The sequence below is a fragment of the Arachis ipaensis genome, chromosome B10 (genome assembly GCF_059453495.1).
Source record: "Arachis ipaensis isolate K30076 ecotype BB chromosome B10, ASM5945349v1, whole genome shotgun sequence".
In the NCBI taxonomy this organism is placed as follows: Eukaryota; Viridiplantae; Streptophyta; class Magnoliopsida; order Fabales; family Fabaceae; genus Arachis; species Arachis ipaensis.
This window is the reverse complement of record NC_142435.1, coordinates 121,160,048-121,187,811: the sequence shown is the minus strand read 5'-3', so window position 1 is coordinate 121,187,811 and position 27,764 is coordinate 121,160,048. Positions and strand designations below refer to the sequence as shown.

Here is a 27,764-nt window from a genome sequence, read left to right as displayed (position 1 = left end):
TAGGAATGAAGGAGTATCCAAGCGGATTGATGATCCAAGGCCCCCGTCCGACTTCGGTATGAGAGAATGGGGGGTGGTACCTGCAAAGACACTCCGATGCCAAAGTCAGCAAAAGGAGCAAAATAGGTCTAGAGAGTATTGGGCTTAGTGATACCTGAGAAGTGTCAGTGTATTTATAGTGGTGAACCCATAACCACCGTTGGTGTAGTTCCGTTATTCATGGGGAATAACCGTCCCTTTATCTTAGGGAGGTTGAGATATGGCTCCAGGAAGTGGGTAGAGAGATTTTAGGGGCAGTTACTCATTTGAATGGGTGCTTATCTGCCAGCTAATCTTCGTCCCGACTTCTTTAGAGCAAATCGTGGTAGGAACCGACTTCGTGGGGTGAAGGTCGGTGTAGAGCGAGGCTTAATCCTTTGGATTGGGCCTTTCGTTTGGACCTGGGCCTTATCGTTGGGCCAGGGTATGAACAGTTACATTAATGGGAGAATAGATGAGAGAGAATTGGCACAAATTCAATGGAATAAAGAAGAGAGGAAAGACAGATGGAGCAGCATGGGGCACATGATTGGGCTATATGGAAGGCGAGAAATGCAGCAATATTTCACAATCTAAAACCAGATCCTCTAAGCACTGTAATCCAAGCTAGAGTACAAGAAAGTGAGGAAAATCACAGAGCAAATAGAATCAAAACTAAGTAAAGTATCGTTTTTGTCCCCAACATTTGGGGTAAGTCCTATTTGTGTCCCTAACGTTTAAATCGTCTTATTTGTATCCTTAACGTTTATAAAAGTGATTTAATGTTATCCTATTATCAATTATACAAACAAATCAAATTATATTTTTCAATTATTCTCACTTGGATATATTCATTCTCAATTAGGTCTCACTTGGATGTGTTCGATTTTAATATTATACCCACTATTTGTGTTTAGATTCAATTATGTCCCTAGAAAAGTGAATTATGTAATAAATGTTGTAGGAATTAGTTTAAATTTGATGAGCTATTTTTTGGAGTAGATCATCGATTCTATCCCATACATTTGTATTCTAACTTCAAGAAAAGATTTTTAAAACTCAAACTAAAGCGCTCATGATGTGTAATTGACGGCAGGATAACATTGAATCACTTTTACAAACGTTAGGGATACAAATAGGATGATTTAAACGTTAGGGACACCAATAGGATTTACCCAAAATGTTGGAGACAAAAACAATAATTTACTCAATCAAAAATAGTTAAAAGAGGAATCATACCAGTAAAGTGGAGGCCACTGCCCAAAGAATGCCTTAAGATCAACACAGATGCAGCGAGAAAAGCGGTAATTATGGCAAAGAATCTAGATATGGAAAAAGTGCTAATTGAAACGGACTGTTTACTACTAATTGAGGCTGTTAAGGCCAGAGGAGAGCTATGGGAAATTGATCACATACTGCAAGACATTAGAGTTATAGCTGCAGATTCCCCACTAAGTGGATTCACCTGGACATCGAGGGAGGGCAACATGCTTGTTCGCATAATAGCGAATCTAATGAGAACAGGGAATCTTCAGCCAAGCTGGAGCTCAGGAAACTCATCAATGCAGAGAAGCTAAGGAGAACTTCTCCCATTAGCAGAGACACCAACTTGATAGGAAAACACCAGAACCACTAAGGCCAACTTGCTTGAAGACAAAGGACAAAATGAAGGAAATAGAAGAATCCATAAAGAGAGCCAGAGAGATACACATCACAAGCGTCAATATCAAAGGAGCAGCAAAGGGGAGAAAAAAAGAAAAGAAAAGAAAAGGGATATCTTGTGCAGACAACAGAGAAGATAGAAGAAGAAAGTACAACGGAGTTATTCTGGAAGAGGGAGAGCCACTGCCAACAAGAAGCGCTGAAGGCGTACATCAGCAATAAGCAGTACTCCCTTTCAATTCACAATTCTACAGAGCTTCATATGATTCCACCTTCACCGAAGCAGTGTCGCAAGTCCGGTTGCCATCAACATCAGAGCTGCAACAAGCATGATTAGGAGTGACAGGGTCGTGCTTCACAGAAGCAATTAGATAGTGATGTTCCTCCGTCCATTGAACCGGAGCAACGCCGCAAGCATGGTCGTAGTCAACAGCCGAGTTGCAATAGCATCCGCCTATTCCAACCATCTTTGATGTTTGCTTTGGTGTTCAGTATTGAAAGAGCCTAGCAGCAGAAACGACACAAATATCCAACACAAAAGCAATATGAAAGCACTCACAACACAATATGGCAGCAACTATAACAAGCAAATATAGCAAGTAAAGCAATAACAAGAACACACCGAGATTTTAATATGGAAAACCCCCTCAATGTGAGAGGTAAAAACTACGGATCGTCCAGACCAATGAAATAGCTCCACTATAATGAAATGAGGTACAAGAGAGTCTCAAACAAAGTACAAAAATATGCATATAACCAGCCAAAATATCAAATTACCAAAGCTTACAAATGAGAAGCAAGAAGATTAAATATACCCAAAAAATAGAGCAGTTGTCGAAGCCAATTCTCCCTCTGCAGACTCCAATTAAAATCTCCACCATCCAAAATGAAGAACTAGATGTGAAGAATCTATAGTTTAAATTTCACTTTGATCCAACGGTGAAAGAATGAGTAACTTTCATTCAAAGATTGCTGCTCTGTGTAAAAATGGGAAACCTAATTTCTCTCTTGAGAAGCCAATTTCTCATACTACAAACCTCTAATCAACATCTTCACCAACCAAAATAAAGAAAAAGATGATACGAAGATGTAGTTCAAATTTTAAGTCGATCCAACGGTGAACGAATGAGAAACTCTCATTTGAAATTTGCTGCTTTACAAAAAAACGGGAATTCTATTTTTCCCTCTTCTCTCTCTTTTGGTGGCTACTCTCTTTCTCTCAAATTAACCCCAAAAATCTGATTAGGGTTGTGGTATAATGGGTGTAAAGAAACACCTTCAAAATGTTGGGCTTGGGGCTCACAAAAGAGAGAAAAAAACCCAACAAATCTTCCCCTTCTCGACTAGGTGGAGGCTCTCGCCATTCCGGCGATCAAACAACATGTTTCAAACTTTTCTCTTGACAATGCTTTTGTCATCATATCAGCACCATTGTCATCAGTGTAAACTTTTTCAAGTTCCAACAACTTGGAATCTAACATATCCCGTATCCAGTGATACCTAATATCAATATGTTTAGATCTTGTATGAAAAGTAGAATTCTTGGCAAGATGAATAGCACTTTGGCTATCACACAACAGCACATAACGGTCTTGCTTGAAACCAAGTGCTGCAAGAAACTTCTTCATCCACAACAACTCTTTACATGCTTCAGTTGCTGCAATAAACTCTGCCTCTGTGGTAGAAAGTGCAACATACTTCTGTAGCCTTGACTGTCATGAAATAGCTCCCCCTGCAAACTTGACCAAATAACCTGAAGTAGACTTTCGAGAATCAATATCTCCTACCATGTCTGCATCAGTAAAGCCAACTAGCAAAGGTTTCTCACCACCAAAAATCAAACTCAAGTTAGTTGTACCTTTGAGATATCTCATAATCCATTTAACAACATTCAAATGTTCTTCACCTGGATTAGAGAGAAAACGACTCACAGTACTAACCGCATGAGCAATGTCTGGTCTAGTACACACCATAGCATACATCAAGCTTCCAATAGCAGAGGCATAAGGAATTTCATCCATTGCTTGTTTCTCCTCATCAGTGGTTGAACACTGCTTGGTGCTCAACTTAAAATGAGGAGCAAAAGAACTAGTAACACATTTGGCATCATTCATACCAAATCTTTGAAGCACCTTCTTTATGTACTTCTCCTGTGACAAATAAAGCTTCTTGGAATCTCTATAACGAGTAATAGTCATGCCCAAAATCTGTTTGGCAGGACCTAAGTCCTTCATAGCAAAGAACTTGCTCAACTGTTTCTTCAACTCATTAATCCTCAAAGCATTCTTGCCCACAATCAAAATATCATCCACATAAAGCAAAAGAATGATAAAATAATCATTAGAAAAATTTTGCACAAATACACAATGATTTGAAGTTGTCTTACGGTAACCATGCTCCCCCATAACAGATTCAAACTTCTTGTACCACTGTCTTGAAGCTTGCTTCAACCCATAAAGAGTCTTCTTAAGCTTGCACACAAAATCTTCCTTTTCTTTAACAACAAAGTCCTCCGATTGCTCCATGTAGATCTCTTTATCTAAATCACCATGAAGAAAAGCTGTCTTCACATCCATTTGCTCAATCTCCAAATCAAGAGACGCTGCTAATCCAAGCATAGCACGAATGGATGACATCCTCACAAGAAAAGATCTCCTCATAATCAACACCTTTTCTTTGGCTAAAACCTCTAACAACCAATCTAGCCTTATACCGAGGCTTAGAATTGTGTTCTTCATTCTTGACTCTAAATACCCATTTGTTCTTCAAAACTCGTATACCCTTCGATAGCTTCACTAACTCATAGGTATCATTCTCAAGCAAGGACTTCATTTTTTCTTGCATAGTTTTAAGCCATTGAGCTTTGCTTTCATCTTCAACAACCTCTCTAAAGCATTCAGGTTCTCCCCCATCAGTCAACAGAACAAACTCATGTGGAGAATTCTTTGACGAAGGCTTCCTCTCTCTTGTAGACCTTCTGAGTGCATTTGCAGGAATTTCCAAAGTTGGTTGTTCATCTTGATCATCATCACCAACTTCATCAAGCATTGGATCAATTGTTCCATCTTCACCTGCACTTGTATCATGCTCATTATTTTGAGCTTCAACTCTACCATCCTCTACCATAGACGTAGAGGGAGTAATATCCAAGTCAAAAAAATTATCACTAGGCTGAACCATTGGCTTCTCTGCATTATCAATATCCTTCAGTGTTTGGTCTTCAACAAAGACAACATCTCTATTCCGAATCACCTTCTTGCTAACAGGATCATAAAACATGTACCCAAACTCATCCATGCCATAGCCAATAAAAATACACTGCCTAGTCTTTACATCAAGCTTAGATCTCTCATCTTTAGGAATATGAACAAAAGCTTTACATTCAAAGACTCTTAAATGATCATAAGAAACATCTTTACCTGACCATACCTTCTCTGGCACTTCAAATTGCAAGGGAACACATGGTGTCCGGTTCAAGACATGAACAACAGTGCTCAAAGCTTCACCCCAAAAGGATTTTGCCAATCCAGATTGTGACAATAAGCACCTAACTCTTTCAACCAATGTTCTGTTCATCCTTTCAGCCAAGCCATTCAACTGAGGAGTCTTTGGAGGAGTCTTATGATGTCTTATACCATGCTCTTTACAATAAGCATCAAATAGACCTCTAGCAACAACCATGGAACCCTTGGTGAGCTTCCAACTATCACGAGAGAATGAGCTATCCAAGTCTTCATCACACAACTTACCAACAGAAAGTAAGTTCAACCGAATATCTGGAACATGCTTCACACGCTTCAAATTCAACTTGGTAACGTTGGAGGTTTCTAAGCAAACTTGTCCAACACCGGCACATTTTGCAACACCTTGATGAGCCATTTTCACATCACCAAAATCACCAGGAGTATAGGATGTAAACAAATCTCTCCTAGCTGTAACATGAATAGAAGCACCACTATCAATCACCCAACTAATGCTATTATTAACAAAGTTAACATATTCAAACTCCTCAACAAGAAGAAAATCATCATGAGTTACATTAACCTTGTCTTCCTTGTTACCATCATCTTTATTTGTGCTCTTTTCTTTACTTGCCTTGGCTTTCTCCTTCTTTAGCTGCCAATAAAATTTCTTCACATGTCCCTTTTGACCACAATGATGACACTCAATATTCTTATACTTTCCTCGAGACTTGCTTCTGCTTTGATCTCTACTTTTAGGACCTCGACTTTTGTTTCTCCCCCTGGACTCAGAAACAAGAACATCTGAATGTGTAGTCGATGTACCTTGTGACTTTCTTTTCATCTCTTCATTCAAAATACTGTTCTTGGCAAGATCCATAGAGATTGCACCATCAGGAGCAGAATTGGACAATGACATTCTAAGAATTTTCCATGAGTCTGGTAAGGAGCCAAGAAGTAACAATCCTTGAACCTCTTCATCAAACTTGATACCCATGGAAGATAACTGATTCATAATTTCTTGAAAGTTATTCAAGTGATCTGTCATTGATGTCCCATCTGTATACTTCAAAGCTAACAACTGCTTGATCAAAAATATCTTGTTATTCCCAGTTTTTCGAGCATACAACTGTTCAAGCTTAATCCAAAGGGTTCGAGCATGTGTCTCTCCAATAATATGGTTCAACACATTATCGTCAACCCACTGCCTAATATATCCACAGACTTGTCTATGCAACAAAGTCCAATAATCATAAGATTTATCATTAGGCTTTTTTGTACCAAAAACTAGTTGATGAAAATTCTTGACATAAAGCAAAATTTCCATCTTTGACTTCCACAAATCATAATTAGGTCCATTAAGAGTGATCATCCTACTAGTATTAGTATTAGCTTCCATTGTTCACAGAATCACAAGCCCAGAAAAATACCAAACAAATCTCCCCCTTCTCGACTAGGTGGAGGCTCTGATACCATTTGTTGGGCCAACCGTGGGGAGCTCACGACCACTGGGGAGATTTCGGAGAGGAATCAAGTGAGATAACATAAGATGAGAAGACACCACATCCAACTCAAAACCTTAAAGTAGTAAGTTAATGGGTTTCTCATCTTATATCCTCCTCACTCTTCCTTACTTTCTTTAATGTGGGACTAATCGACTAACTTCAACACTCCTCACAGTTGCAACTTTAACAAGCATGTTATGTGAGAGAGTCATGTTGAGAGGGAGAGGTAGTTTGAATTCGGGAGGGTTAGGCTGGGCGCTTTTTGGGGCTCGGATTAGTTCAGTGTGTGGGATACGAGTTTGAATATAAATGAGCTAATCACAATAATTAGTTGAAGTTTTTCACTTCCATTTTTCGAGACAATCTCCATAAATGTGATATAAGCCTAAAAATGACGGAAATAATGTTCACACGGACACGACACAATACGAGACACATCAACACATGAATTTAAAAATCTTATAAGATACTGGATATATATATATATATATATATATATATATATATATAAAATATAAATTTTTTTAAATAAATCGTAATAATATTTTGATATTTTATTAATATTAAAACAAAAATTAAATTTTTAATTATTTTTAATGTCTTATTTTAATTATATAAAATATTTAAAATATTTTTTGATTTAATAATTGATAATATATATTATTTCTAAATTTATTTCAAGAATAATATTTTAAGAATAAGAAAGAATACATTGACACGTGACGGTATTTAGATATGTCCAAACGTATCTGAAATTTTTTTTATTTTTTTAAGTGAGTGTCGTATCTGACATACAAACACGACAATTCAACAAAATGTCTATATTTCATAGACTTTAGTCAAATAATTCTAAAGATATTACTTATTAGTTATTATCCCGTGGCTAAAGAATTTATGAAAGATGCAGGAGTGAATAAGTAAAATCATGACAATATTATTGTAAAAGTAAAGTAAAAATAGTGATGCTAAAAAAATTAAAAAAATTAGAATTTGTCTTTAGTTAATATTTATTAATTATTATAATAATTAATAAATATTAAATAAAATAAGTACGGACTATTTTTTACTAATTTATTTTAGTTATCGAGTATTTTTGAGTAAAAAATATTTCCGTAAACCATGCAAGATCTTATAATAAATGCCTTATCTATTTGCTTTCTTGATCAGTAAATACTATTTACAACTAAATTTCAAAATTCATTAAATCAATACTTACTTTTAAAATAATAATTTCTTTCTATTTGTCAATAAATTATAACTCATATGACATAATTTTTTTATACTTATTTAAGAGATTGTGAGTTCAACATTTGGTTTCACATAAGAGGCTCATGTAAAATAGTAAAATTATTTTAGAAATGCAAAGTGTGCAAAAAAACAAAGAGAATTAATGTGTTAATCAGAAGGGCAAAGACAGGTTAAGGATAATTAACTAAGACGTTCATAATTTTGTATATATATATATACAAAATTATCGTCCAACATTATTATTTAATCGATTGTTGCGTGGAAACCTAAATTTTAATCTATTGAAGTTTGGGAAACATGAAATTCAATTAATTGTTCTGTTAATTCAATCGATTGATTTTCTAAGAAACACGATTTTCTCAATCCAATACGGATGTAACGAATCAAAGATAAAATTTTAATCGATTAGAATTACCAAAAAATTATTACGATTAATGGAAGATCTAATTTGTTATTGTTTTTCATTATTAATAAACATAATAGATGAATGATAAAATAATAATTTATAAAATAAAATATAAATTTTATGATTAAATAATATATAAAAGATTAATTTATAATTAAAATTAGATAAAGACTATTTAATAGTTATTAAAATACTTAAAAATATATTTTGTTATGGGACCATCAAATTTTTTACCGAATCTTCTTATCTTCAATAAAAAAAATGATCTCTTTTACTTTTTAGATTCATCGAAAAAATATAACAAAAAAAAAAACTTGTGTATAAATAACTTCTGGTGTCTCCCTATGTAATTCTCCATCCCCTGAATCTTCCTCCTTTCAAATGTTCTATGGTTTGTGTCTTTGTGATTCATCCTCCCACTTTCTTTTTTATGCCTTTAATATAATGACTGAATGGCAAGCAACCTTGTGAGAATGATAAGTTGCGATCAAAATACCTGCTTGACCACAAAACACAAGAATCTATTAGTATTAGCCCACCAATTTCATCCTATTAAAGGAGAGGAATGTTAGTGAATTATTAGAATTTATTATTTTTTGTCATTATTTAGTCATTAATTCAATTTTTTTAGTTTAATAATTCAATAATATATTTTATTCTATATTTTTAAATATTAATGATTAACTAACAATCAAAAATAATAAATTTGGACGATCTTCTCACCTTTCTTGTTAATAAATATATAGCAAACCAACTTCCTAGGGATTCTTTTATTGTTCCTTGGACTACAATTCAAAATTCAAAATTCTATGATAGGAACAGTTACCTGCTTTTGTCTCCGGATCCACCACTGCTGCTACTACTACTTTTAACACTCCAATTCTTGGAGCCATTCTGAACTTTGGGCTTCTTAAGAGAAATTGGAATGAAGAGCTTAAGGAGGAAGGAAGCACTGTCCATGCTCTCAACCCTCATCATCTGCTTTGGCCTATTAATGCTTTCGCTTTTTTTCGCTTTTTTCGGCTTCTTTGCTTGGGCTTTACCACTGCTATTGCTGCTGCTGCTACTACTACTGCGAACTTGCTTGTGTTTATTCTCTTCATCTTGATACGGCTCTGATTGCAACACCTGCTTATCATGCACAACCATGTCCTGGAACGAGAGTTCGAAGCTAGAATCCGGCATGCCTTGAACCATCTCCATAAGCTCCTTCCTTCCTTCTTCAATAGCTTTGATCTTTGAAGGGTCCATGATGCGGCTACAACGCCGGCTGCGAGGAAGAAATGGAGAGCACTCAACAACTTTCATCATGTTTTTGCTATCGCTCATGTAAGAGGACATGGTGTTTGATGGGTTCCAGAAACTGAATTCTGTGTCGCCTTCGTCTTCGTTGTCTTCTGCATATTCTTCTCTGTGACGAGGCTTCATGGTTTGTAAGGTGACTGAATGAAAGGAGAAGCTAAGGGTGTTGGTGATTTTGTAAGTTGTTAAAGAAGGGGAAGAGGGTCCATCATGTTATGTTACCTTAGAAAAAAGAAAGTCAATGTCTTTTGCTACATGGACTTTGTGTATCACGTTAAGTCTTTGCCGTCTTGGATGGGAGTCAAAGTAAATAGTCAAGATATTCATTTTTTCTCCACATCTTTCCACTTCGCATCTTTTTCTTTCAGGAAAAAACACTCCGGTGACTTATGTTTTAGTAGGATTCTAGAATGCTTCACAAGATCACAGTATTTGGTCCACAGAGAAAAAGAAAGCTTAGGTGTTTTAGTACGACCATAATATATCTCTTTGTATATTTACAAATGTATCCAGTATTTTACATAAAATGCTTATTTTGCCTCAACTATTTTGTTGGCGAAAAATATTACACGTTTAACAATATTTATTATTTTTGGTCAAACACTCTAAATTTTAACTACTAAATTTTAAATTTTAAACTCTTACATCTCACTTCTAATAATATACAAAGTGTTAGGTAAAAGTTTTGATTAATATTAATAAAAAATATTAGTCTTTAATATTTTTCTTTGTGAATATTTAAATAAAATAAAATAAAAATTCACGTATAATTATTTTCATGAAAAATTATTAGTTGAGAACCGTTTGATAATTTAATATATTTAACTAAATTATTATCTAAAAATTCTTAATTATCAATTTCATATAAACACAACTAAATACACATGAATCTTTACCACAAAATAATTGGGCGTGCACGGTGCATCCAAACGCAGGAAGTTACTATTTACTAAGTGAATCAAATTCGAAGGCTTCAAAGTAGGTGGAGTCTGACTGTTTCACAACATCATTACAATAGAATAAATTTGTTCGTTTGAATTGAAATTCAAAACGGTCGGTTCTATCTTTTCCAAATTCCAAGAGTCAACTCAGGACACAAATTTCCAGTTTTATTTGGTGATAACATTTTACACAGTTGCTGGCAATTGTGAAAACTTAGTCAAGTTGGTCTTGTTAGTTCATCGGTTTTGCTAACTCTTCCAAGGACGCTCGTCATGTTTCAGATCAAATGTGTTCAAAACATGAAAAATGAATACTTTGGAACAAGTGTTTTAGAACACTCGCTAATAAAACTCATACTTTATTATTAAGTAATGTTATTATATACACTTTCTTTTAAAGTTTTCTAGTTTTTGTACTAAAAAGAATGATAGATAAAATGTGAAAGAATAAAAAAATTTCTCTTTTATATCATAAGAAGAGGATGTAAAATATATATACAAACTATGCTTGCAATGATCAGTGACAATAATTGATTAAAGAATTTCTAGTCATAGCCGTTAGATAAATTTTAAAAAGAAGTAACACTAAATACTAAAGTAGAAATCATCATCTTCATAAGGAAGAAGAGGGTAATCACTAAAAGGCTGATATCCTGCATCCTTCAGATGATAAACTAGCTTATTGTTTACTTCACATATCTCACCAATCTGTGGATGGAATTTGTCCTTAGCCACAAACTCGTGTCTTGCATCCCTTAACTCAATCCAACTATGAGCTGCTTCTTTCTTTAAACCTTTCTCCTTCATTATCCTCCTAATTTTATCAGCATCGTCGAATTTGCCAGACGCGGCATAAATGTTTGATAACATGACATATCTTGCTGTGTTCTCAGGTTCCAACTCAAACAAAGCTTCTGCAGCCCTTCTAGCAAGATCCAAGTTGCCGTGAACTCGACAAGCACCCAACACTGCCCCCCACACTGCAATGTGGTTCCTAATTCTGCTAGGCGTTTTCTCGATTAAATCCACAGCTTCCTTGAGTCTGTTTTTTCTCCCAAGCAAATCAATTAGCAGAGCATAATGTTCAGGACTAGGTTTAATGCTATATCGCTGTTCCATCAAATCCAGCAACTCTAAACCCTGATGGACTAGACCTGCATGGCTACAGCCAGATATCACTCCAAGAAAAGTCACATAATTAGGCTTCATGTTGGTTTCTATCATCATCCTTCTAAAGACAACCATTGATTCATGCCCATAACCATTCTGTGCAAATCCAGTTATCAATGTATTCCAAGATACCAAATCCCTCATAGGAGCCATCTCAAACAGAATTTCAGCTGATTTCATATCTCCACACTTCCCATACATATCAATCAAAGCATTATATAGGTACACATTAAACAAGTTTTTCTCACTATTGCTATATCTTATAATCTTACCATGGACTTCTTTACCTCTTCCTATAAGAGCCTCATCTGCACAAGCACCTAAAACACTTACAAATGTTTGAGCATTTGGATTCACACCCTCTTCCAGCATTTGTTTAAAAAGATTCAAAGCTTCGCTGCAACGTCGGTTCCTAGCAAAACCAGTGATCAAAGCAGTCCAAGAAATAGTATTCCTAAACGGCATGTTGTGGAACACCCTGCAAGCCTCGTCCAATTTAGATGCCCGAGCATAAGCCACAACCATAGATGTCCAAGACACAACATCGTTCTCTTGCATCCAACAGAACACGGAATACGATGAATTCGGCTTGCCGCATTTTCCATAGGCATCGATTAGAGCGTTGCTAAGGATCATGTTACCCTCTATGCCAACTATAACTGCCACCCCATGAACTTGGTGGAGCCATTTAACGTTACCTAAACTAGCACAGCTCCCAACTACGCTAATAAGCGTGAACTCGTCCAACATCAGACAATCACTATCCATTTGCATCATCCGGAAAAGACTAATCGATTCTCTATGAAACCCGTGGCGTGTAGAACCAGATATAAGCGAGTTATAGCTGACGAGGTTTCGGTGAGGCATTTTATCGAACAGGTTATACGCTTTATCGAAAAGACACATTTTGGAGTACAGAGAGATGAGCGTGTTCCACGAGCGTGTGGTCTTATTGGGAAGATCATCGAAGGCCTTCTCGGCACTCTCTACACAGCAGCACTTGGAATACACATCGATGAGACCGTTGGTGAGAAAAGGGTCGAAAAAAAGCGCGGTTTTTATGAGGTGACAGTGCAGGGCCTTGCCAAACTTGAAACTTTTCGTTGTGATGCACTTGGAAATCAGGGACGAGTACTTCTTTTCGGGGGAGGAAGCAGTTACATCAGTGGGAAGCATGGTGAAACTTTATTTGAATGAAGAAAAAAGAGGGTGCAATTGCAACAGGTTATCGAGCCCTAACCCAGTTTCAGTGGTTCGAAACCTAGCCAGTGGCCTCTCCGAGCCTCCATTGAAGACCTAAATCTCTCTCTGCTGTGCTCTGTTCGACTATTCGACTGCTTTTCCCAGAAAGTAAGTTTTGCTCCTACAATTCACTTCTCATGTTGTACCCCGCATTGTGCTTCGTTTCTATCTTGATGCTTTGTTGTGAAAAGGAAAAAAATAGACTTTTACTTTTCAAAGGTGCCACTTGTTTTTGGAAGTTGATTTGATGAATGGGTTCTTGAATTTGTCAATTGCATGAGCTCAAAATTTTGGGTTTTCAATTAAGAACTTAGGTTGTCAAAAAATGATGGAAAGAAAAAAGCATGTAAAGAATTAGGAATAAAAAAAGAAAAAAAAAAAAACAAAACAAAATTTATGCTGATTGAGTTTCATGTTAAAAAGAAGCGTGTGCAATAAAAAAAGAAGATTTGAGGAGTAACTTTGTTCTCATTATTTTATATTCAGTAGATTTTTGAATTTGTTAAATTAAGCTGCTCTATTTTAACAAGTTTTTTCCTTGAAATGACTGGTAATCAGACAGTTTTTATTGAAGAAACGAAGTAACTGGAAACTTAGCATTTTAAGAAAGAAAGAAAGAGGTTGATATGTGTTGCTGCAAAAACTAAATGAAAAAAGAAGGTGAAATAACAGTGCCAATACAAACCCAGATTTCTCATTTCATCAACTAGTGTCCCGTAGTATACTTAATCTACTTTATTGTATTTATGATCAATATATATTTACCGGAAGAGTTAATTTACTTAGTATTCAAACAAATTCAGTGGTTGATCTACAATTGCGACATATGTGTACAGTGTTTAGAATTGAGTGAGATTTTTAATTTTCATTTTCTTAGCATAATGTAACTTAGCTTGTTAGGATTTGTAATATATTCCTCTTCAAGTAGCCATATATATGTATTATTGAAAGAAAAAAGTTTAGCATGAGGTTTAACGTTGCTTAATTGGTGTTTCTGACGAGGAAAATATGTCATCAAGAGGAGAAGGTGCTGCTGGTTTTGTTTTTATTTTATGGTTTATGTTGAGGGGTGGTAAATTGGTAATGGGACGGGTTTTTGTCCTAACCAACCGATTCTGTCTTACTTTACAATAATATGTATAAAACTAGTTTTGTTCTTATCCACTTCTATAATTATTAAAATTTAACAAATAAAGTTAAATTTCAAAATTTATATAACTATCGTTACATATATAATATAAATTAAATTAAAAACTTAAATATGATACAATATTATTAATTATTTTATTAATTATATATATGGGGGCGGGTATAACTTAAATCCGACCCGCCCACCCAAGACTCTGCCATGCTAAAAACCCGCCAACGGATAGAGGTGGAGTAATTACCTGCGAATTCAGATAGTGTTGTCACCCCTGCTTATGTTTTGTCATATTTGCATTCTGTTGTATTTTATTAGATCTGAGTTTGAGTTAATAATTAATCTGTTGATTGTATTTTTTTTCCTCCTAATTATTCTTGGTTCTATTGTCATTGTTGTTCATTCTATTATCACCACCACCAACACCATATCTAATAGATTTTATTATTAACCTAACTGTAAATTCTTTGTTCTATGTGCGTGTCTATATATATATACACTCAGGCCACAAAAGAAGTATACGTGAAGAAGGGGTATATAGCTTTTGAATTTATATAACAAATAGAGAAAAGTGATATAATTTTCGATTTGTGACAGCATTAATGAATGACAGTGTGTGATATAGACGAAATGCTAAATTTGTGGAGATTTGTTAATTACAAGTTGGTGTTAAATGACAATCTAATTTATGTGAAAATTGTTTTTGAAGGGGGGGGGGAGATTTGGGGAATTATTGTGATTATGTTGATTTTTCTATTGTTGCTGAATTCTAATAATTTCTGTAGAATGTGATGCTTGTGAAAGTAATTAGTTATTTCAAGAAATTTTTAAAAGATATATGATACTTAAATGAGGAGGTTAAAGCTTTTGAAATGATGACAATAAATTAGGAAGTATATTCAGCAGCTAATGGTTTTTAGGAATCAATTTGTGTGGCTAGATTGAATAAGGGGTTATTTGAATTTTAGGTGATTGTCTCTAATTATACGTTTCTACAATATATGATCATGATTGAACATTGTTTTGTTTTCTTCTTGCTGGTTTATTGTTCATAGAGTTATATATCTGAGATGTGTTAAAAAAAAATGGTTGGTTGAATACACAAACAAGGAAAAATAGATCGATAGAAATGCGGTCAGCTCCAAAATAGCATTTCATGTTCTCTTTGGTTGTAGGTGTAAAAAAAAAAAGAAAAAAGCATTGTCCCTAAATCTAAACACGCTCTACCTTTTGATTATATATAAATATGAACTGATATTTGTTAATGCACTTGAAGAAAGAAGTGAGAGCTAACTTTGCATAGACTTAAATTGAGGAGTAAGAAGAGAAATTGTTTAATTTTTAGATGCTTGCAATATGTTTTATTGGTTCACACAATTTACTTTCTCCATCTATTCAATGGGGATCCCTTCCATTCTATTTTACTACCTTTATACTGTTTATCATTAGTTAGATTAAGAAACCTTTTTTCATGGTCGTGTAGAAATGACTTCGTACTTTCAAGTGAATTTTTATGATCAAGTTCATTATATAGAAACTAAAAATCAAAATAATTTAGTTGGTCTGACTTTAGAAGTGCACACTACAGCGGATGTGTCTGTGTCTTTTAATGATTCTGTGTTATGTTTTGTTTTTATTGTTTCAACAGTGGATTACATTTAGGCGTCAATGCCTTACTAAAGGACAGTTCAAATAACCTATTTTATGTGTGTATTATTATGATAAAAATCGTTTATGTATGGATGAGAGTGTGTTAGAATCAGCTGTTATAGTTTTATTTATTTTGGATGTTTGTCTTTTATTTTAAATTAGCTGATTTCAAATATATAATTGTAACTATGTGATAGCAGTAATGCTACTTTGTTGTTTGAATTTAATTTTAAACTTGATGTTTGCTTGAGTGGTATCTCAATTTATTCATTGTGAAAGAACTTGGTTTACTTTCAAACGGGGTAATGCACGTGAAGGTGAAGGAGAATTACAATAGGACCGCAAGTTACCAGTGTTTTTAATTAGAAAAAGTATAGGTAATTAACAATATTTTTGAATAATGTATAAATAATGTGAATTAATAGGGTTAAAAGAATAAATTTAATTAGTAGCATTAAATTAGAGTGTAGTATATTTTTATTTAATTGGTGATTATTCATGTTGTTCAAGATAATTATTGTTTACCTAGCACTCCCCAATTAATTAATAGGAGTATATGAGGAATTTAAGAGCATTGGACCACTCCGTTTGTCTTCCAAGTGGCACTCTTGACTTTGTTCTGCATCAACAAAGAATGGAAGGACGGGCCTCATTAGGGGTGAGCATGGGTCGGTTTGGTTCGAATTTATGGTAAAATTAGAACTGAACTTATCAAAATGTAATTGATTCGGTTTGGTTTGGATTTGTATTTTTTTGTACATGTATCCGAACCAAACCAAACCGATTAAGAACGGATTGGTTCGGTTCAAGTAATTACCCGATGAGTTTAAAATTCATAAAAAAAAAAACCAAATTTTTATTTTAAAATTTCAACAAGTACAATAAACATGTAACATCAATATAAATAATCCAAACATGTTAAATACCAAACACATTAAAAACTAAACTCATTAAAATCCAAACATATTAATAATGAATAATAAGAAAAGCCATATAAATTTTTTATTTTTTTTATTTAATTAATATATAATCGGGTTCGCGGATTGGTTCGGGTTCCGCACTTCCAAAACCGATATCCGAACCAATCACTAACAAAAGTCATCGGTTTAGTTCGAGTTGGACCCGATTACCCGTTGATTTCAGAACCAATTTAATTGATTTGGTTTGGATTCAGACGAGTAATCGGATATTCGCTACCCATGCTCACCCCTAAACCTGATGGCTGGCTGTGAGTGCCTCCTTTATCATGGTTTGTGTGTAGCTTTTGTTTTCTAAAAATAATACAAGTTATTCAAGATCTGATATATGAGTTTATAGGATTTATTAACAATTCTAACTCCATTTCATAATTTGTTGGTGTTAAGGATGGTATTGAGGTATTGTTGTGGTCAAATCATTGAGGAAGTTCTTGGAAGTAGAAAGGTCTGCATACAATTTAGATAAGAAAATTTAATTGTTTTAATCACGTTGTTGCGAGCACAGTTATAGAAGCTCAAATTACATTTTAAACAGGATTAGTCTATGCCATTAGTGTAATTGTATGCTTGATGGACCCCATGTATGTCTTGGCTAATGTGACTCCAATTGGCTCATTGCCTCTTTCTCTCTTAAAATGAGATTTTACCTTAATTGTAATCAACAGCGGTTTAACCAACAAGTGAACAAGCAGTTTTGAACTATACTTCACATTAATTAATTGTCATTAATTAATAATTATTTAAATTTTATTTTAAAAAAATATAAATAATTATTAACTGTAGTTGTTTAAAATTAATTGGTTAAAAGTTATTTATTTATATTTTTTCTTAATTTAATAATAAATTTTCCATCACTAATTTGTTTTTATTGGTAATTTATTACAGTAATTCTGTTAGGGAATTAATTAGGGTCCAGCCAACTTCTACCAACTTTTTAATGGAAACTCGTCTTAACAAAGGTAAGTTGATATACATGAATATTTCTTCTGCTAAACATTATGATGTTTTTTTTTCATATTAAATAAGATGTTTTTTAATATATTTTTCGAATTTTTTGTATTAGTGATATGGATATTCCTATTTCTTTAAGAATTATATGATTTTTTTTTTAATTTTATAATTGGACATTTTTTTATTAAGTATTAAGATGTTTTTTTTTTTATATTGAATGAATGTTTTCTTTTTTATATATTTTTGCAATTGTTAAGCAAATTGGTCAAACCACACCACCTTTGACGTATGCATCTTCTTCTCTGTAGGTGGTCCTGCTCTTTCTACCCACTTTTCTTGCATGGAGAGAATGATAACTATTAATTTTTGTAGGTCAGCAAGAATAAGGTTGAGAGATGGCAAACATTTGGCGTACAAAGAGTTTGATGTTCCAAAAGAATCAGCCAAGAACAAGATCGTCTTCATGCATGGTTTTGCTTCTTCGGTGGTGAACTTCTTGAGGTCGTCTTGCGTGAGGGCAGAGGTGGAGAGGGCCTGGCAATGAGGGAGAGAATCTATATGTATTGCTGTTGGGATGTGCAGGTTAATATAGAAGAGAAGGAGAAGGTTTTTATAGTTTTTAATTAAGTTTAATTAATCAGTTTTTAATTATTTAAATTTTGAATTTAAAAAATTTAAAATTAATTATTAATAATTATAATTAATTGAGTTGTTCAATTCTTGGTTGGTTACACACTTAGTTCCTATACTTTTCTTTTGTTACAGCAATGCCATCCCCTATAATAATCATGCTTTTGTTTGAAATTTTTTTATTTAAATTAAATTTATATCAATGGTTTTCTGTCATATTACATGCCAGAATTTGATGAAGAAGAGATGTGTGAGGAAGAAAGTGAGTCTGAACTGAACTTGAATTGTGAAATGGAAATGCCAATAGAGGCTGCCCTTGAATAGAATATGAAATTTCTTATGTCAAATGCTTTCCGGCATCCTACGCTTCGGACATTAAACCTTTTCTTTCTCTTGCAATTCGGGTATGGCTCAGGATCAGGATCCTCCAAAACCTTCAGTTTGTTGGTACTATTGGCTTCCTCGCAACCAACATAGAGAACTTCTATTCTGATTTTGATCATATGTTTACTGAGTTAAACTCCAAAACGGTTCTTGAGATTGGCGTCGTGCACTAAAATCGTCCCTGAGATTCTAATTGCACCAATTACGTCCCTGAGATTGAAAAAAATACACCATATTAGTCCCTGTCCCATTTTCCATTAATAACGTGATGACATGACATGATGACGTGGACTGTAAGTAACACATGTCACTTCATGATTTGGTCACGTGTAATGGTATGATGATATGGTGACACGTGACATGCTGACGTGGATGGTTGTGCCACGTGTCAGAATGTTATTTGGCCACGTGTCCGTTTGTGCCACGCGTCGCAACAGTATTCGTCCACGTGTCATCCATTATGTTATCATTGTATATGCACCAAATTAGTCCCTCACTTTGCATTAAGTGACTCATTTTAGTCCCTGAAATTGAATGTCGTGCACCAAACTAGTCCATTCACCAGTTTTTTCTCATTTTTTTTATAAATTCAAAATTCTCAATATTTTTGAATGCATTAATTTCAATTCTATTTTTTCACATGTTCTTCAAATAAAAGTGTTTTTATAAAATATTTTTTCTCTTGCGAATACCCTAACTGCCGACTTGGAGTTGACGTGAAGGCTTTTCAAGTACTTTCACTACTATCTCCGACCTCTTTTAGTACTTTTATAAAATATTTTTTTCTTGCGAATACCCCTAATAACTGCCGTTTTGGAGTTGACGTGAAGGTATTTCAAACTTCTCTCATTACCATCTCCGACCTCTTTCGTCTAGACTGCAGAGGTCAAAAATGGTAGTGAGAGTGCTTGAAGTGCCTTCAATCTAGCTCATTTACACATAACGAAAACGTGTATTTCATAAAAAAAATATTTATTTTAATTATTAATTTCTTGTTAAAAACACATGTTTTTTTATGAAAAAAATGTGTCTAATCAATCATATAATTATTTTTTTATAATAACATACTTATATAATACAAAATTTACCAATGTTAAATTATTAAAAAAAATTATATAATTAAAACTAAAATTTTAAAAATTTTTATAAAAACACTTGTATTTAAACTATATATGAAAAAATAGAATTGAAATTAGTGTATCCAAGATATTAAAATTTTAAATTTAAAAAAATGAGAAAAATTTGGTGAAGGGACTAGTTTGGTGCACGACATTCAATTTCAGAGACTAAAATGAGTCACTTAATGCAAAGTGAGGGACTAATTTGGTGCATATACAACGATGACATAATAGATGACACGTGGACGAATACTGTTACGACACGTGGCACAAATAGACACGTGGCCAAATAACAGTGTGACACGTGGCACAATCATTCACGTCAGCATGCCACATGTCACTGGTCACCATATCATCATACCATTACACGTGGTCAAATCATGAAGTGACACATATCACTTACAGTCCACGTCATCATGCCATGTCATCACGTCGTTAATGGAAAATAGGTCAATGATTAATATGGTGCATTTTTTTCTATCTCAAGGACGTAATTAGTACAATTAGAATCTCAGGGACGATTTTAGTACATGACGCCAATTTCATCGACTATTTTGGGGTTTAACTCTATGTTTACTTGCCCGGACAAGGAACAAAAGAAAGTTTTGAAGGGCCTTTATACATAATACATAATGGACACATCCTTTGTACGTGACTACGTGTATATCATTATACGGCACTTTGCCTGTTTGCCGTTACCATTCAGGTATTTTAGGACTAATGTAGAAAAATAAAAAATATCTAGAGAGTTTGGATTAACTTTTGAAAAAGTTTTTATTTTTTTATTTAAAAAAAAAATTAATAGATAAAAACTATTTTATATTTAGATAGATTTTTTAGAAAAAGAATTTTAAGTATTAAAAATATTTTTTATTTCTGTATTTTTTAAAACAAAATATTGTTAGCTTTTAGAAAAAATAAATAATTTATTTTTTTAATAAAAATACTTTTTTTTAAAAGATGTATCCAACAGATTTGAAATTAAATAAAAATACTTTTTCTTACTAAAAAAAAATCAATCCAAACTAACACTTAGTTTCTCAACATGTAAAATTGTAAATCTCTTACTTCAGTTGTAGAATCATCCTACTTTTACTATTTGTAAGAACGATACTATTGAACTAGAGAATTGGACAATTTGTATTTTATAAAAGAAATTACCGAGAGAGACATGGGTTTGAATTAAGTAATAATAAAAAACATAAACCAACATCATTTCATGTTAATACAACTCTTTGACAATGACCAGACATATATACATATTTTATAAACAGCTGTTTTAAGAAAAATCCAACTCATGTGAACCAGAGACAGTGTCACCATAATTTTAGATGATGATGCTCTTCGAGCATCTATATCTAAGAAATACATAAGAAATTAACCTGTAGATTAAGATAAAGCACAATATCATTCCAAGATTCTTCCATCTACTATTTTCCCCGCCATACCCTTTTTCTTTAAGCACGTCTTCTCCCTTTACCAAACATGCCCCAAACATGTATTCCAAGCATTTCTTTGAGTTGGAGAACTCATTTATTAGAAAGCCTTCAAAAGGATACTTGTATAGAGACACATAATGCATGAAAATCCAGTACTTAGGAATCTCATTTTTTGATATGAAGTAACCAGAGAACAAAAAGAATGAACCAATGACACCAGAAATCACTGCATTCCCAACAATGAAGTTTGGCACCAGAGCACTGAAACACACCACCACGGAAGTCGCCGTGTAAAGAATTAGCCAAATTATCAACAAGAAGTTCAAGAACGCTGCGAAGTTCTTGTTTAGGCCAACGAGCCAATATAAGGGCATTGTGAATAAAATGGCAAGAATGAGTAGAAATGGCAAGAAAACTAAGGCATTGGCAATAGCATAGGATGATACTCTATAGCTTCCACTAGAGGTTTCCCTCATTAGAATCTCCCTTTCTTGCAGAAAAATTGGTAGAGCTTCTGTGGTGCATGATAACAAAAATGTTAGTATGAAAGCAAATAGACCAACCCTTTCTTGTGCTCCTTCTAGACCATCCTTGAGATGACAAAAGACAGAGCCTAAAACCAGCCCAGAAATCAGCATCTGAATTGTCCTACATGCGAAGAGCTCCTTCGTGCGAAGAATGATTTTGGCAAACCTATGAGTGAGAATAATAGTTTCTCTCAATCTAGAATTAGCAAACTCACAAGTGAAATCCATTTCCTCATTGATCATTCCAACATCAGTTACCTTGGATTGTTGAAAGAGCTGCTGCAGAGTAAACCTACCACTTCTACTCTCGCCTCGATCATTGCCTTTCTTCCGTGGTGCAATTCCTCGCAATCTTTGTGGCACTTGCTGCTGATCTTCTTCACATTTTTGTTGCTGCTGAATGGTATCAATAGACTCAATGGCGAATTCAACTACGTTAACATGAAGAGGAAGCTCTAAACCCATTAACCTTAGATTCACACCTAGCAAATCCACAGTGCCATGGTGCAACACAGAACCATTGGCTAACAACAATATTGAATTGAACATTTTCACTATTCTGAACCCAGGTTGATGGATACTGAAGATTATAGTTCGTCCCCTCGATTCGGACATGACTTTTAGCATACCAATTATCTGCATTGCACTAGTACTGTCGAGGCCTGAAGTTGGTTCATCCAGAATCAGCACTTTTGGATCATGTACTACTTCTATGGCAATTGAAACGCGGCGCTTCTCGCCACCGGATATTCCCCGAACCTTTTCATCTCCGACTCTAGTCCTAGCAACATGGCCAAGACCAAGTTCCTGAATCAGTGACTTCACTCTGGAGCATAGTTGTTGCTTAGGAAGATTCAGCCTTAACTTTGCACTAAACATCAATGTTTCTTCAACCGTAAGTAATGGAAATAAGATATCTTTTTGTGTTACATACCCCGAAATCTTCCTGATCTGTGCTTTATCTACAGTTTTCTTGTTCACCAAGATAGACCCTTTTGTCGGACAAACTTTGCCGGCAAGAATCTCAAGGAGGGATGATTTTCCAGCCCCACTTGGACCAACAACTGCCAGAACTTCCGACGGCTTCGCCACGCAGTTCACATCCCAGAGAATATGCCTAACTCTGCTGCAGAATGATCTGTGATCATTAGTTCTTGCTTCCTCTGCTGGTTCTGGTGCCTCTCCATGTTCTTCATTATTCAGTTGTGGAGGTTTTCTGAAGATCTTGAAAGTTTGCTCTGTTGTGCCTGTGCAAATCTTGTAGTTGATGCCTATTGCTTCAACCTCACACCCTTGCTTCTTCATAACACTCTGTTTTCCAAAATCTTTCTTTGTTTTTCTTCAGTTCTCTTATTTATTTACAAATCAATTTCAAATGTTATTGTTTATTTCTTCCTCTTTTTTAAATTCAGGGCTTTGGCCTCTACTGACTCTGAAACATTGAGTGCTTCAATCTTGATTCTTGTATTGAATGAGTAAATAGTTCACATGCATTTGTACATGGCATAACTCTGCCAAATTGTTAGGTGACATGGAAAATACAAGATTCTGCTTTTGACCAATTATATCAACTACTCATAAGAATAATCCTACTAGAATTATTCAATCCCTTTAATATTCGAACCTTGAGCCTTTCTCTTACAATAACAACCATTTAGATAGAATAATATAGTTTACATGTGTGTGTAAGATAGAGTGAGCAATCCAGTGGGCTACGCAGTAAGTAGAAAAACAATTGGAGGATGCCAACTGTAAATGGTTTGGATCTTCTTATAACACTTAACAGTAAACCCTTCAAACCTCTTTTAGACATACAGTATTATTTATGAATTATGATATCTGCATATCTTTTCTTTTGGCATTGCTTTAACGTCATTTTAGATTTTGTTCATAAACAAAATTTGCTGACTAAATTAGTTATTTTAACACTAAGAGATTGACTTTAGTAAATTATTTTAACTTGCTCCAGTGACTGTGATTACAGAAGGCACCAGAAAAGAAGAGTTGAGAAATTGGAATTAACAAAGTAATGGTGCAAACTGTAAACTATGTATCTATAATTCTATGTATAATTTCCGGAAACAGTACTCAAGAGAGAACCTTTTTTAAGGTCAATTAGAGTCACATTCTGACTTGCTTAGGGTCTTCCTGTACGCAACTCATTATTAAATCAAATAATAATATATATAATAATAGCATTTATGATTCTTTGTTGTGGATTAATTAAGAAGAAAACATTTATAACCTAAAGAGGGGTTTTCTTAAGTTTCTTTTCTCTTTTATTCTGATCTTTTTTTAATAACTTAGCTTGGCCCGTGAACCTTCAATTATTCATCACCAACTCGGATCCACCCCACTGATAAAATAGAAATTCAGCATCCAAAGACCAGCCATATCGATTAATTAATTAATTCTAACCGGCTTGTGCTTAGCTACCTACACGTTATATATATATTGTGAGCATAAGCTGGTATCTGTTTTCTCTTTATTTTCCCTATGTGATGAGTACGGATCGGAATTGATTTTTGGGGCATTCAATTTCTCTTAAAAGTGTTAAGTGTCAGAGTTAATAAGGACAAAATAAAGTAACTAAAATTTGTTAATGAAAAATAAATAAAATTGAACAAAAATTTAAATAATAATAAATAATATAATAAAGTGATAAAATTATAATCTCTCATAATATATAAAAAAAATTTATAATACTCTTTTATATATTATAAAAATTCATGCAAAGAGATTATACATATAAAATATTTTATTATTATTTTTTTTAAATTTCACTCACTAATTCTATGCAAAACATAGCATACATTAACAAATACTTTAACCCCTATATATAGTAATTTTAGGGAGGTGCATTTGATTTACAAAATATGCACAAATTGCATATTATGAACTACTTGCACAAATTGCATAAGTGTGTACTTGAGTTTTCTTTCACATTCATTTTTATCAAATTATATGACATTGATAAATATCAATTTAATTTTATCATCATGTAATAACTCATTCTTTGACTAACTCAAATATTGCAACTAAGCTATGTAACACCCTAACTACCAAAGCTCACGCTTCCGGCTGCGCAACTCTGATAGCTCGGACATTACGACGACACTTATACTATTTAATACTAAAATATGAGTCTGTTTAAAACTTTAAACCGTAATACCGCTCCCAAAAATACTTTCATTCGATAGCCTACATCCATAAATACCATACAACTTACAAAAACTCATAAAGAGTACATACATATATACACTTATATACATAGATAATATTACAAGCATTATCCAATACAGTCCCTATCCCTCTTACAGAATATATCAAGATAAAGGCGAGGGTACAATAAACCATAACTAAAACAATACAGAGCATCTCAACAACAACTAAATAACTCTTCATGACTTCTGCGTCCATATCCTGAAAGGGGAAAAAATGTAGGGGGGTGAGAACATCATCCTCGAAAGGGTTCTCAGTAGAGGGTTTTTGGGAATTACTGTAATAGGATACGTGAAGATAAACCGTACCAGTGATTAATAACCGTCTTATGCCTCTTTTCAAAAACAACAGTTTTCAATAAAAGTAAAGTCGGAAATCTTTTCTGAAAGAGAAACCGTTCAATTCTCAAAAACATCAAAAGCCTTTCAAAACGGTTTATCTATGCTGAACCAAAATAGCCTTTCATATTTTATTCCAAACCAGAAACACAAAACCGAAATCAACCATCGGTTCATCTCATTCCAACCACGGCTCTAGGCCCAAACAATCCAACCATCAACCAATCACCACAGTCCAACAGAGTCCCAGTAGCAAACGCAAATAGGAAGATGCAAGCACAAACAAACAGTTATTGCAAGTAGAACAATTAGCAATTAATCACATAGGCAAACCAAGTATAATATGCACACCCAAACAATGTCACATAGATGCATATGATGCATGCCTGTCCCTAGTGGCTGATGATATCATCTGTCGGTTATAGAGCCAACCCGACACGTCCTGGTAGCTAACCATGGACAGAAACACCCATCGCGGAGTAAGTAGGTTTGAGCTACAACCCCATTGCTACTACCCGCTCAACCCAGAGCCAGTGGAATAACCACTACTGCGGCTACTACCCAGGCGGGTGTTTAAAAACTCAACCTGGAGCGAGTGGAATCACCACTACTACCGCTACTACCCAGGCGTCACAGTCTCTGACCTGGAGCAAGTGGGACGAACCACAACCCTTGCTACTACCCAGGTATCTCAAGCATATATTCATTCAGTCCCAGCCATGGATCATCCATCTCAGCCATCTGGCTTAAATTCATAATTCATAGTCGGCCATACGGCCCATAACTCATTCGACAATCAGCCATAAATCAATATCATACACAGCCATTCCGGCTCACGGTTCAATCCAGAACCAGCCAATGTTCATAATCATACACAGCCATTCTGGCCCATAACGAAACAACACTTCCACCATTCAACATCATTAAACTCATAAAATCGGCATTTAAGTCATAAATCACTTTTTCTCAATTCATTTCACTTTGAAATCAAGTTTCAACTCTTTTCAGCCTTGGCTTTAAAGATCTCATTTCTCAAATCATCTCAGGTTCATAAGCCAAATTTACTCAAAGTAAGTTCCCTTTTTAAAACAAAGCCGCTCTCGGCATCCTCTTTCCAAAACTTCCAAAACCATGGAAAGTTAAAGATTCAATTTGGGAACATTCAAAATCACCCATCCCACAATGGGATTTTATAACAAGGTTTCTCGGCGGAGTCCCAAGTCTTTAAGGAAGGTCAACCTATATCAATTCCTTAAAATTCATTGAAACTCTTAAAATCATGGATTCTCGGTTCAAGTAAATAAAACTGAATTTATTATGAAACCGACCATCCAAAATCACAAGTTCCAACCCGGTCCAAAAATCAACTCATTTAAAAAGGAACCGGTTCATTTGAATCAAACCACTTTCAGGTTTCTTTTTGGAACCCATTTTTCTAACTCTTCCAAAATGCCTCAAACTTAATTACTCAATCAAAAGTCTAGATTCCTTTGAAATCACTAAAAGCTCCTTTTTATATTGAAATCAATATTAGAGCATCATTCTTTCCTTCAGTGATTCAAACGGTAAAAATAGTTCATTTCTAAATAAGTCAAACTCAAGGCATAAGGTTCACTAAATAAATTAAGCTTGAAAATATAATTATTCTCTTAATAAATCAAATAATACAACTTCTCAAATCCAATCCTTTTTAAATAACTTTTCAAACAAGACTAGAATTTTGTAGAAATTTTGGCAGCACCTCCCCTAAAATTTGGACTTTTGCCACCCGGTTTGGGTCCCAACTAAACCGTTTCTCATTCCTTTTCAACAGCTCAACCAGAAATCAATTCAAAGCAAGCTAAATCCAACAGTCGCCTCAGTGGCATATCTCAAGAAAACCATTTCAAAATCAACTCAATATCAACCGATTTAACTCATTTCCAAAGCTTTAAAGAAACGGTTCAGTAACAAATCATTTGTCCAAGATCAAGTCAATTAAAGTAAACCAAGCTGAATTCAAAAGTGCATTCGACTTTTCACATCATCAAATAATTGACTCAAATCAAATCAATCCTCAACGGATTAAACTCAGATTTCAAATCTTTAAAGAATCACTTCAAAACATTACATTTCACAATGCCGCACAACAATTCAACCAAACCAACATCCATAATCACTCGAGTCAATCAAATAACACATAAGGCAGATACAATCACCAAATACACAATGTCTCACAACAGTATCCATATGTAATAATTCTAATACTTAAAACACAATTTTTGGAAAGCGCCCCTACCTCAAAACGCAATTCCATAACCCAAACGCCTCACAGAGTCCTTTCCGCCTCAACCCGAACTGACGGCAACCAAAACCTCAGCTCCCAGCCACTTTTGCAATAACCATAGCAATTTTAGTCGCAACATATAATAATCAGGACTCGACCCCACGTT

At 34.4% G+C, this 27,764-nt stretch overlaps 2 protein-coding genes and 1 pseudogene across 2 annotated transcripts; all 3 read right to left on the bottom strand.

The window, feature by feature from the left end:
• Positions 1–8,520: 8,520 nt before the first annotated feature.
• Positions 8,521–9,772, bottom strand: LOC107624473 (uncharacterized). Its single transcript, XM_016326963.3, has 2 exons — positions 9,127–9,772; positions 8,521–8,796 (listed from the first exon to the last, which is right to left on the bottom strand). Exons 1-2 carry the CDS (start codon positions 9,726–9,728, stop codon positions 8,709–8,711), a joined length of 690 nt encoding a protein of 229 aa, XP_016182449.2. The 5' UTR covers positions 9,729–9,772; the 3' UTR covers positions 8,521–8,708.
• Positions 9,773–10,983: 1,211 nt separating this feature from the next.
• Positions 10,984–14,017, bottom strand: LOC107624472 (pentatricopeptide repeat-containing protein At2g21090-like). Its single transcript, XM_016326962.3, has one exon. The coding sequence runs from the start codon at positions 12,887–12,889 to the stop codon at positions 11,129–11,131; it is 1,761 nt and encodes a 586-aa protein (XP_016182448.1). The 5' UTR covers positions 12,890–14,017; the 3' UTR covers positions 10,984–11,128.
• Positions 14,018–21,056: 7,039 nt separating this feature from the next.
• Positions 21,057–23,188, bottom strand: LOC107621880 (ABC transporter G family member 5 pseudogene; annotated as a pseudogene).
• Positions 23,189–27,764: the final 4,576 nt, after the last annotated feature.

What these genes read in the sequence shown, in the direction of transcription:
- LOC107624472 (XM_016326962.3), bottom strand. Translation starts at nt 12,889, where the DNA reads ATGCTTCCCACTGATGTAACTGCTTCCTCCCCCGAAAAGAAGTACTCG.
- LOC107624473 (XM_016326963.3), bottom strand. Translation starts at nt 9,728, where the DNA reads ATGAAGCCTCGTCACAGAGAAGAATATGCAGAAGACAACGAAGACGAA. An exon ending in GGATCCGGAGACAAAAGCAG is followed by an intron (nt 8,797 to 9,126) that starts GTAACTGTTCCT and finishes GTGGTCAAGCAG; the next exon opens with GTATTTTGATCGCAACTTAT.